At 38.9% G+C, this 17,285-nt stretch overlaps 3 protein-coding genes across 15 annotated transcripts in view; 2 read left to right on the forward strand and 1 right to left on the reverse strand.

Moving 5' to 3' along the window:
- Nucleotides 1–1,593, forward strand: part of LOC111323071 (carbohydrate sulfotransferase 3) — a 29,934-nt gene extending 28,341 nt beyond the window's left edge. For all 13 annotated transcript variants that reach the window (XM_022926357.2, XM_022926359.2, XM_088739554.1 and 10 more), the window contains one exon: nt 420–1,593. In XM_022926357.2, coding sequence (XP_022782092.2) covers nt 420–1,268 — 849 coding nt within the window. In that variant the 3' untranslated portion in view covers nt 1,269–1,593. The remainder of the gene's footprint in view (nt 1–419) is intronic.
- LOC111323062 (carbohydrate sulfotransferase 1) lies at nt 1,383–12,469 on the reverse strand. Its single transcript, XM_088739548.1, has 4 exons — nt 12,359–12,469; nt 5,793–5,884; nt 5,247–5,320; nt 1,383–4,454 (listed from the first exon to the last, which is right to left on the reverse strand). The coding sequence occupies exon 4, from the start codon at nt 4,445–4,447 to the stop codon at nt 3,299–3,301; it is 1,149 nt and encodes a 382-aa protein (XP_088595674.1). The 5' UTR covers nt 4,448–4,454; nt 5,247–5,320; nt 5,793–5,884; nt 12,359–12,469; the 3' UTR covers nt 1,383–3,298.
- A 1,646-nt stretch (nt 12,470–14,115) lies between these two features.
- Nucleotides 14,116–17,285, forward strand: part of LOC111323146 (exosome RNA helicase MTR4) — a 30,955-nt gene continuing 27,785 nt past the window's right edge. The window contains exons 1-4 of the mRNA XM_088739541.1: nt 14,116–14,370; nt 16,331–16,397; nt 16,729–16,791; nt 16,961–17,073. Coding sequence (XP_088595667.1) covers nt 14,153–14,370; nt 16,331–16,397; nt 16,729–16,791; nt 16,961–17,073 — 461 coding nt within the window. The 5' untranslated portion in view covers nt 14,116–14,152. The remainder of the gene's footprint in view (nt 14,371–16,330; nt 16,398–16,728; nt 16,792–16,960; nt 17,074–17,285) is intronic.

The raw sequence follows: 17,285 nt of genomic DNA on the forward strand, positions 1-17,285 counted from the left end.
CCCTCTAATAAACCACCCCCCAAGTACCTGAAATAAATAAGCCCCCCCCCCCCGTGGCCTCTTAGAATCCCTACACTATGGAGTATCCTGAAGCCATCGTAGACCAAATCTCGGTCACTTAAAGGTAATTGAAATCTGCGATCCGAACTTTCTGTTTATGCATCTACCCTTTAATTTTCTCATTCCCAAAACTCCGAAAATGTGCGACCTCATTCTAGTAACTCTATTCAAATTGCAACCCCGTCATTGTCAATCCAGACGTGAAAATGCAACCCCATTCAGCATCCAGCGTCCAGCGGTACATTCCCGTTGGCCTATCACTGGGAAGTACGCCGCCCCCCCCCCACCCCCTAAGGGATGAATGACTCATTGACTGAAAGCCGGCTGTAACTGGCGAACGTTTTGATCTTCATTGACAGATTTTCGAAGTCTATGAGCCTTTACGACATCGCAAACTCACAAACGTTGAAAAGATAGAAGTCCTGAAAGCCTTCCTCTCCTGCAACTTCGCTTCAAGCCCCCTTTGGCGAAAAGACTACTTTCCACCTTTCTGGCACTTGAAACAGAAGTATTACTTTGTTACACCGAGTCAAGACCTGGCGTGCTTAAAATACAGAGGTGGAACCACACGCTGTTTCCGTGCGGAGCAATTGTTCATAAAATTTCTTGATAAATGCAGATACAGCTATGAGAGCACTGTACTTAAGGAGCTTACTGATCGGTTACCAAACACCAGTCTGTCAAGTCTAATACCGGAAATTATTGACCGCACAATAGGTACAGATATCAGACTACTGCACGTAGTGCGTGATCCCAGAGGAAGTATTAACTCGAGGATTAAACTTAAATGGATGCCAGACTACGAACATCCACAATTTCAGAAAAAAGTTCAAACTTACTGTGACGAAATTATCCAAAACATCGAGTTTGGTTTACAACTTAACGAATCTCTTCAACAGAGATATAAACTTATCTTCTACAAGGATCTAGCTACCCGGCCGGTTGAATCGGCGAGAGAAGTCTTCAAGTTCGCGGGATTAAAGTTATCAGAGAAGACATTAAATTGGATCGAAAACAGGACAAGTCCAAGTAAAATGGATTCGAGAAAGCAGTTTAAAAATCCATACTCGTTAGTAAGGGATTCTAAGTCGAATATAGAAAAATGGCGGATGGAGTCGCCACTAGAACGAACTTTGATTATAGAGAGAATTTGTAAACCGTTGATAAAACTTATGGAGAAAATCAGTATCGAAAGAGAATATTTTTGATTTGCTTTCTTAAGGAAGCGCAAAATGGTTTTGTTATTTTCAATACTAATCCTGTGATTATTCAAGGAGGCTTTCAACCGATTTACTGATTTTTAAAGAAAACCTTACAGACAGTGAAACTTACATACCTACATTTTATTGAACACATTCCCGTCTGGGGCTTTTCAGTGAACAATTACATAATTTACATACTTGATACTATACATACAAAAATAACTAATAACACGTTAAATACAATATAAGTTACTTCTAACTTTAAGAATAGAATGGTTATTTAAATAAAAAATCATGCAGGAGATGCCTTTTCAAAGCTCTCTTCAAAGAAGCTGGTTTTTCACATAGTTTCAATCTTGAGTCAAGTTTATTCCAGATGGCTACACTTCTATAATAAGAGGTCCTCTGACCTGTTGTAGTTTTAAAAAGGGGAATGTTGACTTGTTGAAAGTTCCTCGTTATACGCCCAGATACGCTGCCTCTTGTTACCAGCTCGGATGTCAAATATTCAGGCGCTAGGCCCGTTTTACATTTGAATGATAAGGTAGCGTCACGATAGTACAGGATTGATTTTACCGGTAGCCAGCGTAGATTCCTTAACGTGGAAGAAATATGATCGTACTTCTTTACATTGCAAATAATGCGGGCGGCAAAATTTTGAACATATTGTAGCTTATGAACATTACAAGCTGATGTGGAAGACCATACTGACGAACAGTAGTACATCTTACTAAAACCGAGAGCGTTCATTATAGTTTCAAGCAGATCTTTGTTAAAGGCGAATCTAATGCGACTTAGTTGGGATAGTTTCGACATGCAAGATGAGACAGTCGCAGAGATATGATTGTCAAAGGATAGTGTGCGATCGAAAATAACACCAAGATCCTTGACCGTTTGAGCTGGGATAATTTCCTTTCCGAGCAGGGACAACTTAGAGTCTGGAACTTTAAGAGACATTCTTCGACTGCCAAAGACCATCAGTTTAGTCTTCTCAGGATTAAGCATTAAGCAATTGTCGAAACACCAATCGCGTATACGTTGTAGATCAGAGTTCACTCTTTCTATAGCTTGGGCAGAATCATTCGCACTAAATGATAATAGAAGCTTTGTGTCGTCCACATAGCATTCAGCTGAACAATTCTGACAGATGTTTGGTAGGTCGTTTATATAAATGCTTAATAATAATGCTCCTAGTACACTCCCTTGCGGTACACCACTGACTACTGGTAATCTATCACATAATACAGAGTTGATGCGGACTGCTTGTTTTCTTTGAGAAAGATAGCTTTCGAACCAATGAAGTGCAGAAGATGATAAACCAATGTCCTTTAGAAAACGAAGAGAGTTTTTATCTCTGATCCAGTGCTACAAGATAGTTCTGGAAATAGATAGTCTTCATTTTTCGGACTTTTTTGAACTTACTAAATGTAATCGAACTAGAGCCAATCACGATTATAAGCTCTACGTAAAAATAGCTATCGTAAATTGCTACAAATTTTCTTTTTTTGTACGGATCGTTAATATGTGGAATAATTTGTCTAAAGATATTGTACACGCAGGATCATTGACTTTATTTCGTAACAGACTAAAGATTTACATGAATATTGATTGAGATGATGGTAAACAGTTTTTAATTATCTGTATATAATGTTTTGATCTTTTTATTCGGGGAATCTTTTATATAAGGTTAACCTCTAGAATATCCCCTTTCGAGAGATACTTTTACAATTTTTATTTTCCTTTCTCTTGAATAAAGTATTGTATTGTATTGTATTGTATTTAGTTTCTTTAGAAGAATCACGTGGTTGATAGTGTCAAAGGCTTTACTCATATCAAGATATACGACTGCAGTGATTTTCTTCTGGTCGATCGCGCGAAGAATAAAATCAGTAGTAGAGTTCAGTGCTGTTTCGGTTGAATGCCATCTTTTGTTGCCGCTTTGCTTCGCTGATATTCTTTGATTAGTTGTTAAATATGAAGACAGCCGATCTGCTAATTGCAATCTACTTAGAAACGGTGGGCCACCATTGGTCTTTTCATTCATGATTTGCTAAGTTTGGCCTAGAAACTCTTTCCAAGCCCAATGAATCCAAAAGAGTTTTGCAATGCCTCTCAATGATCCGATTCCTGAAATAAAACGCATCTTGCCTCCATTTATCCGCGTTGCCTGAAGCGTTCCGCACTATAGAATACGGTTTCTCCAGTTCTTTCTTAAGTTTTTCCTCGCTCGGTTTTGTTGTCTCTAATATCCATTTTTTTGTCTCTAATGGCATATCAAATCCAGCAAAGTCATAAATTTCCTTGGCAGTTCCTAAGGGATCATCTGAAATCTGCTTGTACAAAATTAGTTTATACTTGTGTTTGAGTCCTAAATCTGTCAATGTGTTATGTGCATGATATAAATTGATAAGAATTAAACCACATAGGTCTGCTGCAATTGATGGAAGTTTTGGGTTAGGATAATCTTTGACCCAGTTTAAATTAATTCGAGAATTAATGTTACCTCGAGGATCTCGCACTAGATGTAATACACGTACGTCTATATCGGGATTTTCCAGTAAAACTCGTGGAATTAAATCAGCCAGTTTTTTTTTTGGTAACCTGGTGGGTGCTACCTTAACAACGCTGTGTTTGTACTTTGTACTGCAAACATGATCCACAAATTCCGGGTCTTTTCCAAGCTCGGGACAATCTACATTCCTTACTTCCCCAGTCTTGTTGCAAAAGTTTGGAGTATTAAAAATGTTAACTGGCAGAGCACCTGTCCAGGGCGTTGAAACATAAGATAGAAATTTTGTCGAGACGGGTGAGCGTGTAAAGTTACAAGCCACAAGGGAACTTACAACCTGAAGTTCACAATTTATGCAGCGATGGTAATACTGGTTTTCATGGAAAAACCATCTTTGAGTTATCCAGAGAGGTTCGTAAACCATGAATATTTGTGAATCGTTTGCAAACATTGCACTTACAAAGGTCGTCCCAGAGCGATCCTGACCAAAAACTATTAAGCTTTTTCTTGCAGCACGTGGAGAAGGAATCTGAATATATGTGCCTTGTTCATTTTTCACAATCGACTGTTTACCACGGTATGTTTTAACATGCAATGTGTAAAATACGTAGCCCAGGACAACCTGTGAAACACCTAGAAGTGCTAGCCAATATTTAAGGAAATTTCTCGTCCTCATCTTTAACCTGTAGATAAAAAAAAGGAAATCAGAAACGCAAAACGAGCATGGGAACGTTCAGTTTAAAGCAAGATCGAAATTTCCTTAAAACTGAGAAAAGGAAAGAAGGGGGAAAACTGGAAGGGATTATGAAATTGCATTTCAGGAGTTGATTGCCACAGGGCACCCAACCAGGTGGTAAATAATTTATGGCCTGGAACCGGAACACTTTCCGTAACTTACTTAATACATTTGGTTTATCCAACATATATCTCTTTCCAGTGAAAGCTGATAGTTCTTTTGTAATCATTCATTCCTCAATTAAAAAGGGATTGAAAATCCTTTTAAAGATGTAAAAGCTCTGATTTGACATGCACACCTTTTTGAAAGGTTGAGGTAAATTAAGGGTATTAATATTTCTTTCGTCCTAAAACGCCTGCATAAGTTAAAGTGAGTTATACGATTTATAGGTGATCCGTGATTACGCTCAAAATTTTTGCGTGACGCGTGAATTTTGCCGAAAGACAAGTTAAAAGGAGGTTTCAAGTTTCCCCTTTTTTCCGTGACCATACACGCGTAAAATGTTGTATTTAATCGTGACGCGTGAATTTTTCTAAAATTCGTGCGTGAAACGCGATCAGGACCTCCTTTTTGCTATCCGCAACATACACAGTTCCAAGCCAGGTCGATCAGAATAGTTATTAGGGCCAAATTATTTAAACCATCCCGTCGTCAGTTTTCATGCTAGGGCACAAAGGACATGATGAAATTCGGTTCGCACTTAGCCCCGCAGAAGTCGTCGTTGATTTAAAACACTTACCTCTTGGAAATGTACTTGTTTTCTTGAGCTGTGACTTTGCCATCAAGTCCACTTATCAGTCAATAGCTCACCTCCTAATAACAGACAATACTAGCAAAGGAGATTTACAGTGCTAATAAAACGCTGGCAAGTAGATCTGAACCTTAGCTCACAAGCTAACACTCTGCCAAAGGCAGGGTGCTTGCGATAATAGAAATTATAATATTTTTTTGTAGTTTTTACCATGCAAACATACTTCTCCGAGACACAAGGTTGCTTAGTGACACAGTGCAATAAAGATAAGTCGATAAGTATAAAGGAAGAATAGCAATGGGATAGCTGCTTTAGTTTGTAAATATAGGTGGCGTTTTTGAAAGGTTGTATTGATGATTTAATTTTTTATTTATTTATTTATCAAACTAGAAGTTTCAATGTGAAAGTGGGTGCTGGCGTCAGAGCTCGAAGGAAGTGCTGATAATACGATTTGAAATAAACGGAACACTATGAATAATTTGCCTGTGGTACCGAAGTCGCTTTCGACATAAAGCAGGTTGGCTTCACACCTACCTCTCTTTTCTCCCGAGACCCGCAAGCTGCATGTCAGCAGTTTATTCCGAATGGAAGCGATTTTGCCTGACACTTCCCTGCTGCTGAATGTACTGAGAAAAAAAATTATCTCCATGGAGTAGGACTTGATCGATATCTTGGCACCTCCCATTCGCGAATCGGCAAAAATTGCTCACATAAAAGAGCAGCCAAACATGACGAGCTTTGCTCAAGAAAAAAATTCTCAGCAGGCATCGTAAACTGATGCCGAGGTTTGGGGAAGAAGGCGTTGGGTGGATGTCATCACATTAATTACACCACAATGTAATTAAACAGATTAGCGTCCACGAATCCACGAGAGATACGCGATTGCGTGCGAGTTAACGCGGGGTCATCTGTTGGCGATGAAAATCAAAATCATGAAATGAAATGAAGTTTGTTGTGCGCGTAATGGTCATAAAATACTGCGTTTTCTCTGTTTCTGCCTGTTTCCTTATAACGACATTTTTAATCACGTAGTCTTTCAAAGATCGTTCCTTTTCACAGAAGAGGCAATACCGGCGAGGCGCCGTATTCGAAAAGCCTCTCTTTCGATTATTTAGGTATGATTCTTTCGCTTGGTTTGCCATAAAACAGTAACAAAAGATATCGCAATTTTCATGTGCCGTACGACCTGAATAACAACCGTATCGAATTTCCAGTATTGCGTCACTTGGTGGATCGATCAGTGTTCACGCTTTGCGATCGTAGTACACGATGTTATTGTTTTGGTACAAAACCTGTGGCGGTCGCACGACTTGGCCTCGTATCCTGGTTAAATTCTTACCAATATTATAATATTAAACCTCGACGAGATTTTTCATGTCGAAATGTCGAAAAGCATCATGTTTTAGATTTCGAAACCATTCGAAATGAAGTCATAGAGGCAGTCGGATTTTCGACGTGCGGGTTTCCACCGGCTAACTTAACCACGCAGAGTCTTTGCAGGATTACAAGTGCCACGCTTGACCCTTGCAAGCATTGGTATCTACTTTTGAAAGAGGTATGTGACGTTAATTTGCGTAAATATTTCATATGCGATGTATTTAAGATATTTCCCGACGAAATCCAAAGGGTGGCGACACGGGAACTTCAGCCGGCCAACTCATCGTTCGAAGTAGTGGGGTTAGCCAGGATTCCCGACCTCGTTCACGTTGTGTTCACGTTCGGTCTTATAGCTGGTCTATCTTCTTCGTAATAAACAATCCCCGACGAACTTATTAAATCTGCGGGATTTATGACTATCGTAAATCTGGTGAACTCCGCCACGCTAGACTTTGAGCCCGAAGGCGCGAAAAATTTCTCTTTTGGCGCCAAACTCAGTCACGACTCCGAAGAGATCGCTTCCTAACTTACCGAAAGATCAGCTAGAGTAAATTCCCTTGGAGTGGAACTGAAGAAGCTTCGAACACAGATTTCTCATCTCGAATCCGCATGGAGTCAATTTTACAGACCCTTTTTTCCACCTCAATGTTCCTACCTTGTCGTGGTGAGGTGGCTTGAGTGCCTCAATGACCAATTGCATTAAAATGCCTTTAAAGAATTCAGCTTCAGTTGGTGGACTGTATTTTCTGCAAGGTAGAGGCCAGACTAACACGGACTTTGTCATTGTAGTTATTGTTATGATTATTATAATTATCATTATTATTAATGATTTTGTTATTGTTATCATTATCTTTATGATTGTGATTGAATCATTTTCAAAATGAAATAGGCTGCTCAATGAGGATGGCATGCTGAGGCAAGTAGATTTTCATTTATTTACCCCCCCTCCTCCCAAGTAGAAATTCAAGTGTTTCTGATAGTTTTTCTCTTCAGTAGATTGTTAGAATGCAGAAGATTTTCTAAGACACATTGTTCAGAGGGCTTGTCTTAAGTAGTTGTTTTCTGACTCAAAACCACCTGCCTAGTTCTGTTTCTCTTGGGTAGTTAGTCCATGGACTGTTGTTATCTGATGGCAGAACTCACAGGTGGATCTGTTTCTCTTGGGTAGTCAGTCCATTATGGGTTGTTGTTATCTGATGGCAGAACCACCAATCTGTTCTGTTTCTCTTGGGTAGTCAGTCTATGGACTGTTGTTATCTGATGGCAGAACCAGTCCCTATTTTTTTCAGCTCTATGCTGTCAGTCTTTTATGGACAGTTATTTTTATCTGATGGCAGTTTTAACTTGCTCTTTTTGTTTTGAAAAATGTGTTGCTTATGCTGTTTGTCACATATCATCTGTTATTAGTCGGAGGCACTTTGGTCGATCAATGCTATCATTGTCTTCATTATTATTATAATTGTTAATTCAGCTGCTACTCTTCTCTCTTTGCCACAGGGCCCACTACAGACAGCACTAGCTTAATGAAGTCCTAAAACCTTTCACAATGAGCCAACTCAAGAATTGCAGTCCTGAACAGTTTTTGGGGTTTTCCTGGCTTTTCTTGAGATTATTTTGTCTCAGTTTCAATTACTTGGATACTCATTCAGCTAGACTAACAATAACACCATTTTGTTCCTAGATAAACATTGAAATAATCATAATAGTAATATAAATGATAATAATAATGATTTGTTATTGTTATCATTATCATTATCTTTATGATTGTGATCATCATTTTCAAATTGAAATAGGCTGCTCAGTGAGGATGGCATGCTGAGGCAAGTAGATTTTCATTTAATTCCTCCCCCCTCCCCCCAAATAGAAATTCAAGTGTTTCTGATAGTTTGTCTCTTCAATAGATTGTTAGAATGCAGAAGATTTTCTAAGACACATTGTACAGAGGTCTTAAATAGTTGTTTTCTGATTCAAAACCACCTGCCTAGTTCTGTTTCTCTTGGGTAGTTAGTCCATGGACTGTTGTTATCTGATGGCAGAACTAACAGGTGGATCTGTTTCTCTTGGGTAGTCAGTCCATTATGGGCTGTTGTTATCTGATGGCAGAACCACCGATCTGTTCTGTTTTTCTTGGGTGGTCAGTCTATGGACTGTTGTTATCTGATGGCAGAACCAGTCCCTATTTTCTTTTTCAGCTCTATGCTGTCAGTCTTTTATGGACAGTTATTTTTATCTGATGGCAGTTTTAACTTGCTCTTTTTGTTTTGAAAAGTGTGTTGCTTATGCTGTTTGTCACGTATCATCTGTTATTAGTCATAGGGTGACTTTGGTCAATCAATGCTATCATTGTCCTTAGTATTATTATTATTAATTCAGCTGCTACTCTTCTCTCTTTGACACAGGGCCCACTACAGACAGCACTAGCTTAATGAAGTCCCAAAACCTTTCACAATGAGCCAACTCAAGAATTGCAGTCCTGAACAGTTTTTGGGGTTTTTCTGTCTTTTCTTAATTTGTTTTTGCCCCAGTTTCAATCACTTGGATACTCACTCAGCTAGACTAACAATAACACTATTTTGTTCATAGATAAACATTGAAATAATCATAATAGTAATATGAATGATAATAATAATGATTAGATTAATGGAAATAATCATAGGAATTATAACCATCAGGATAATGAACATTATTTCTCTAACTATTGTAAATATTTTTATCATTATTATTATTATCATTATTGTTGTTATCACTGTTATTATTATTATTATCATTATTATTGTTATCAATGTTATTATTATTTCCATCATGAATTATTAGAGATGCTTGGAAAAAAATGATCTATAGTTCCCTCCAACTCATTATTCTTTCAGTTAAGTGAATTAAGACTTTGTGAACAGTTACTGCTTTATTCTGTCATTCCTGACGACCATAGAAATGGTGAAAGTCCACAGATATTATCCCTCTAAGAGTTTCTCCAGGTGTTTTTTTTTTTCCTCTGAATTTGGTTACAACAGAATGAAGGGCATCAGAGTATTGTGCGCCCAGCTAGACATGAATTGCATTAATATTACAGGGTCATTTTGCTGTATTCAGGGTTTAATCTTAGCCTTCTACAGACAAGTTTGTTCCTCTAAATGCAAAACACATTTTACAAACTTACAAAAACTGCCAAGAAACAGCTACTAAATTTATGGAAACATGACGAACAAGTCAACTAGACTGTGTACTACACATCATTGAAATCAAAGTATCACTTTAGGAACATAAAATCGCAAGGTCAGTTTCCCATTTTTAGTGCCTGAGAAAAGATCAGGCCACCAGATTACTTCAAATTCCCTGGTTGCTCGTCCATCTCAGTTGCCAACAACCATTTTAGTTTACTGGGTGAGAATCGTGCTTGATTTCTTGCCCCATGCTCTTTAATTGGCCGCCTGTAAAGCTTGTTGAGAGTTTAACAGCTACTACTTGCAGCAACCTCCATATTCCCCCGATAGCTTTTCTTAACTCTAATGGTACAGAACTTTGATGACTCAGGCCAGAAATAACATCATTCACTCTACCATCCCTGTAATAAAAAACTTTGGATTTTTCTCTCCATACAGGGGGCCGCAAATGTATTTTTACCCTCGCACGTTTATAAAAGCATTCGGCATGCCTGCTAACAAAGCTTGGATGTATGTTTCAGGAACTTAGTATCTTTCAACTCGACACCATTTGCCTGAAACCCAAATAATAATTACGAAAGTTAAGAGATTATTTACTTCTGGAGTGAAATGGACCAAATGATTTGCCCTTTCAAACATAAACCTGAGTTATCAGGTTTTGTCAATCACAAAATTACACGCCGGGTTATTAGTATTCCTTGGGGACCTTCCTATATTATCATAAATATCTAAGACAAGCAGGTCATTTAGCTAGGTAATCTATGTTAAAAACCGCGCTGTACAGCACTTAGAATTATTTTCCTCACTCATTTTTCTCACACTGCAACTTCGCGTACAACGCAATTATTACTACGCAGTCATATCTGGTGTCCAATTGGGAGAAGAGCTTATTATTTTTGTTTTAGAGGTGAATTGCGATTTCTTGTATGTCCCCTATTTCGTCGAAGAAAAGCTCGAACAAATACTGAAAGTAATGAGTAAGTCACTATGAACAACTAGTGCAAAGTGACAGCACTATCGAGCCAAACTGAGAACTGTTCTTTAATGATTTTTAACGTGAACCACCAATTCTTACTATTTTTAATTTCTGCGTTTTAATAGACTTTGACATGTTCTTGAGAAGATATTAAATCGGTTAGCGCTGTTGTTCCCTTCTAAATTATTTTGGTGGAAGCGCCTCAGAAGACACTGGTTTAACTAAAACCATGTTGGGCGACGTTACATTTTGACTGCACAACCCGCAATTAAATTTAATTTTAACAGCTATTCGAGTGTGTGAAGAACGGAAAAGAGCAAAATTACATACCATCGGCCTTTCGATGCACGGACGAATTAAAACTTTTTACAATTCCACTTATCCATTGCTTGTAACTGATAGACCTTGTCCTTATTCTTGCGGGAGGCCGTACGATCTGTTGTCCATTGTAGAACTTGGCAAACTTAGCGCACTCTGCCTCGAGCGCAACAATGTGATCTTTCGATTCTCTATCTCAATAGCGCAGTTGTTGTGCTGAACATGGACGAATAATACATCGCAGCGTGTCTTGTAGATAGCTAGAGATGCCATGCATGTTTAGGATAAGCGCTGAATATGGACGAGCGTTAAAGCCGCCACTGAAAAAGCACAATCGACCGATTTTCATTGTAAGGATCAGGCCTTTCACACAGCTTTCAGAATTAAAGAGAGGAAGAACGTCGATCTCGCTCACCTAAGTAGCGAAGTACACCACGAGCGGCGACGATGATCAAACACCTGGAAGATCACCGTGGTGTCCCTCTACTCTTTGGTATCATAACCAAGAGCGAGCCCTTTCGACTTGTCACTAAGTTTTACGGTTTATAAAACAAAGGCCCCGCTCTACACAAAGCCTTAAAGAATGAAACACTAGAAAAGCTTGCTTAGCTTGGAATTATAAAAATTTCCTTTCTTAAAAATCGAAGATTTTCATGGTTTCCGTAACTTCGTATTTTATCAAATTTCCTCTTACATGTTATGCTGTTTTGCATTTTCTTCAGCGTATAATTTAGTTCAGCGTCGATCATTTATCATCCTTAGAAGAAAATATTCTGATCTTTACGTTTAACTATAAAATTGTTTTGGCTTACATTGTGCGCATAAAAGGAGCGTTAAATTAAACATGAGTTGATTCCACGCGAGGGCTTTACCTGGAAAAATGCCTGCACACGAGAGACACCGACATTACCGCGTGTCCCTTTCTGGAAAACATTCGTGTTATGACAAGAAAGGTCAGCTTAAGGGTTTTGGGTTACCCAAACTATGCAATTTTGACGCCGAAAAGTGCCAAAAAGTAATTACAGAAACTTCATCCGCAACACCTTGAACGTGCTGTGGGCGCGAACTGAGATCTTCTCTTTCAGTTAATAATTGCCAGGCGGAACTCAGATCCGGCTTAGCCTAATTTGCATAATTTTTTTTGGTGGGCAAAGCTCGTCATGCATAAATATCTCTTGTCTTCCTCCAGAGTCATCACTAAACGGTTCATGACCTTGATTGATACTTCCACAAGAAATTAAAGACTGACATTTATATTAAAGACTCACCTCATTTATCGTGTCCTTGATTTCTAGTAGAGCGGGACAGCTGTACACACCTGTTGCTCGAAATCGATTGATATTTCCACAGTGCGTTTTACGTGATGTCATCACAACCACACCGATATAAAAAAAACACAATCCATTGCGCATGTCTCTGATCTTACATCCGAGAAATTTTGGCTTTTTCTCGCTATTGTAAAGAATACACTGAGGCTGCTGCCTCGCTAGCCCGGCTCGCCAGCAAAAACCTTTGAGTCTGAAATCGCGTAGTTTCACAGGCTTTGACTTAAAAAGCTCAAGTCTGAATCTCCCACAGAGAGGTCAAACACTTCAACATTAACATTTTCCTCCTGGAAATCTTCCCTTTTTCCACTGCAGAAGCCTACTCGAACAGCATCAATAGAGGTTCTTACGGTGACCCAAAAGTGCCACGGCATTTCAATTTGACAACGGAAATTTCAGTTTAACCACGGCAATTTCAATTTGACCACGGCAACTTTAATTTCTGAACCACGGCAATTTCAATTTGATCACGGCAACTTCAATTTAACGACAGCAATTATTATTAGGGACTTTAAGCAGTCAGGACGGCAACGCCACGGAAGACGTCGATTAAAAAATGAGTTTCTACTTTTAGTTAGAATTTCGAAAATGGCTGCATGTGTTTACCGTCTCATAGGGCGCCAGACCTCAAACTTAACATGACGCATAAAAGTAGCGTGGAGTTCCAAATGTAAATTAAAATAATTTGCCGCCGCGGTTTCGCTTCGCAGACGACGCAAATTTTGGTGATTTCACGTTGTTGTTCAATTGCAAAGAACGGCTAAGAAATGTACAAAGTTTACGCACGTGCTGGGCTATTGTTCTGCCAATTAGATCTATTGTTTTTCCATGTTCTCGTTGCCGTAGCCGTCGTGGTTTGCTTTAAGTCCGTTTTTTTCAATTTGACTACTGCAATTTCAATTTGATCCCGTTGAATGTGCCTTTCATAATTTGGCTCTTACAGCATGTCTTTCAAAGATCTACCTCTTTTGTGGGCTGTAATAGGTGGATTTCTGAAGATGCTTTTCAGCAAAGGCTGATTTTGTAGTAAATCCCAGTTTTGCATCTGTATTTTTTTAAATTGCCGCACTGACGGCTGGTATGTTGTGACAAAAGGCAAGATTTGTTTTCGCGTTTTTTCTTTTGTAGAAGGGCCGACTGTTTTGTGGGAAAGCTAACCTCTAATAGTGTTGTTCGTATTAGTTTTTTAAGGGTATTCGAGCGTGATAAGGCGGGATTTAAATTTTGAAAGCTTGTCTTCGAACGTTATTTCAGAAGAGTTTGTTCTCAGAAGTCGAAAGGCTTCCCTTTAAAAAAAAAAAAAAGAAAAAAAAATTGCCGTGGTCAAATTGAAATTGCCGTGTTTAAACTGAAATTGCCGTGATCAAATTGAAATTGCCGTGGTTAACTTGAAGTTGCTGTGGTCAAATTGAAATTGTCGTGTTTAAATTGAAATTGACGTGGCACTTTTGGGCCACCTTATGTTCGGGGTTTTTATGTGTTTGAACATTTGTAACCGGCCAAGACCATTATTCAGGCTAAAAGAGACACCGGCTGGGAGGCTATATAATGCTATTTTAGATAATTTTGGCAGATATAATCGAGGTCATCATCAATCGGAGTATTGAAATGTAGTTTGGAAGAAAAAATTACCTAATGAATCCCTTTCACGCTTGGGCACCCCTCCGGGGATGGGGCTGGGAGAATATTTAACGATCACGAACGGTCAGCTGTCATACCCAGTCACACACGTGAAACATGGCGGATGCTTTTGGTGAAGATGATATCTTTGCTGTTTTCGAAGACGATTCGGACATAAAATCCGACAAAAACAATAAAAAAGGGAAGCAGAAAACTACTGGTCCATCGACGTCCACAGGAGAGTCAAGTAGTGGGGAAAAAAGAGAATTTACACCGGATGTTATCGACCTCGATGGTGCTGGAGCGAAGAAAGTAAAAGTTGACGATGTAGATAGGTGAATCTTGTCTGTTTGCACTTTATTTCGTTTATATTTGAAAAGATGAGTAACATGTAAAGGTAGAACTTTAGATTTTTGTTGGATGATAGTTTACGAGTGGTGAAACAACGAAACAGCAGGCGCGTAGCGTGGTCATTTTTTCAAGTACGCACAAGTACATATGATCTAGAAACCTTAGCCTGCGAAGCAAGCCCTGGGGGAGAGGAGGGGGCATTGGGGCAAGTGGAATGTGCGGAGGGGAGAGGGAGGGCTTGCCATAGACCCCCACTAACCAACGAAACGCCCCCTACTTTTCATAGTCATATCGTCTTGCATATGTCAATCAGCGCCTCTCAAAATTAACCAATCAGAAAGCGCTGTTAACAGTGAACCATGCAAACTATCAAAACAACAACTAAAACTTGCTCCGTGCAAGTGAGAAATGTCGGACGACAAGGAGAATTTGGTATCAAAATCTAAGAGAGGGAGAAAGCCAAAAGTTAATCCAGAAGATGTAGTTTGCCGGTTTTGTGGAGTAGATTTAAGAATCAAATTGTGCAAGAAAAGCCAACAGTTTTTGCCAGTTTTATGAAATGTTGAATCAGGCCGCTTCTCAATGTCCAGATTCCCGCGATGTTTCGTCAAAACAAAGTTCTCAACACCGACAGGAAAACGTCCAGGTAGAAAGAGCTTGCGTGTCCACTCCCCAGCACATGCAAAACCTATATCTAGCAGGGAAGCGTTGTTTGACTCGCCAACAAAAGGACAACCCTCGACTTCAACGATGGATGCAAATTGAAACATTGATAATTTGGATCCAACGTCCATTGGCTTTGCAATGTTGTGGTTAAGGGCAAGTTTGAGAATGAAGATGCCATTCTTATCAACGCCCAGAGCTTGAACAAGTGGATGGCTGCCACAAATATTCCTCTTGGACATCGATTCTTGAGGGCAGAACTTCTTGAAATCACCGTCGTCCGCCATTTTCTAAAAGGTAGTCGCCATGAAGATTGTTTAGTTCGAGGGCTGATTGACAACGTGTTGCTCTCAGCCAATGGGAATTTTTCGTCCATACGAGATCGGAAATTTTGGTGGTTAGTGGGGGTCTGTGGCAAGCCTTCCCTCTCCTCTCTGCATATTCCGCTTGCTCTGCTCACCCCAATCACCCCTCCTTTCCCCCAGGGCTTGCTTCGAAGGCTAAGAAACCTAAGTAAACTGAGTGAAAAATACTGCGTTCTTTATTTCTTGTTTGAAATAGTTGTGTGAATACAAGCAAAGAACAAAGCGTCTTGCCCTTATTTTGAGCAAACTTGGTGCAAACACAACATTATTTTCAAATTTTTCTGGTCACTTCAAGTATGCACGTGCGTATATGAGTAGAGGATGCTACGCACCTGAACAGTTTATCTGTGTTTGGGCGACAAACAGGTGAAGAACAGTCGCACAGGTAGACTGTTGGTTGTGTGTCATTGGCCAATTTTTGGCGGCCTGTTGGTGGCCTGTTCTTTACTACGGCTTGTGTATGTGAACTAAAGACATGAAAAAGTGCAGAGGAATGTTCATAGAAATAGAAATGTTTGACAGAGAAGGACTTTATTACCTTGTAGTGCTTTGGGCACTGAGAGAATAACAGTTACCATTGTTTTGTTAAAAAAAAAAAAACACTTTAAAGATATATCAATAAAGTATACAATAAATTATGTCAATCACTTACAACTTGGGAAATTAAAGCAAAGTAGTTTCGGGCTCTATAAGAAGATCAGGTGATATGGTGATGTAAGTGAAATTCCCTAGAAGACATTGAGCCTTTCTTTTTATAGATGAAGACTGGTGCTTGTGAGTACACAATGTATTCTGATGATACAGCTCAAAGTTGCTTAAAGAAGACAAAGGGTCATAAGAATTGGGGCATTAGTTTAAGAAAAAGTAAAGTTACTTTGTCTTTCTATATATTTTTTTCTATATATTTGTCATGAAGTCTTCTGGAGACAATTCCCCGTGTCAATGTCTTAAATGTTGAAACTATCGAAGCCTGTACTCATGAGGTGAGTTTTCACAGGAACAGTCTTTGTTTTTTGTCATTATTTTATTAATCAACTTTAAGAGTGCATGTGTATGTTTTGAGTTAAATATTTGTGTGGATCAAGATTTTTCAGGTCAGTTTGTTTTTTACTTTCATTTGCCACTTACTTTTATTGTCGTGATCATAAATGTAGGAAATTGAGAATTAGACTTGCTAGAAAAATCTAAACCAAGAATAATCGGCACCATAACTTAGTCACAGTAGCCTGATTTATCCTGATAATGTACATAATCAGAATGCAAGCAAAAAACCATGAACTATGGGTGACATGTAAAATTTTCCAATTTCTTAAGGTGGCAGTTCCAGAAGGATGTGAATATGTCCCATTAGAGAAGAAGGCAACAAAACCAGCCAAGGTAAGAGTTATTTTTTAAGCTTACTTATAGTAATAGATAGAACAGGATTGTGTCACAATTTTGTGGGTTAAATTGTTGCAAATTTCACAGATTATTCTTCATTCTTAAAAAACAATTTTTATAGACAAGTAATAATACAAAACCAAATGTAATTTTGAATCTTTTTCAGGAGTATCCTTTCATATTGGATCCCTTTCAGAAAGAGTCTGTGAAATGTTTGGAAAACAATCAGTCAGTCTTAGTGTCTGCTCATACATCAGCTGGAAAAACAGTTGTGGCAGAGTAAGGACTTTACTTTGTGAACATAACCTTTCATTAAACTTGGGGGTACTCTTTGGTAGTACAATTATTATTCTGATCATTTAGGTGAGGGTACATAGAGTCTTGAGACAGACTGTTTTTGGGTAGTAGTGACTGATGCCAGACAACCTTGGTGGATTGTATATATGTATGTCCTGCAAGAGACAATGACAGTGACTTTGATACGATACTGT

This window comes from Stylophora pistillata, chromosome 11, assembly GCF_964205215.1.
Source record: "Stylophora pistillata chromosome 11, jaStyPist1.2, whole genome shotgun sequence".
NCBI classification, from domain to species: Eukaryota; Metazoa; Cnidaria; class Anthozoa; order Scleractinia; family Pocilloporidae; genus Stylophora; species Stylophora pistillata.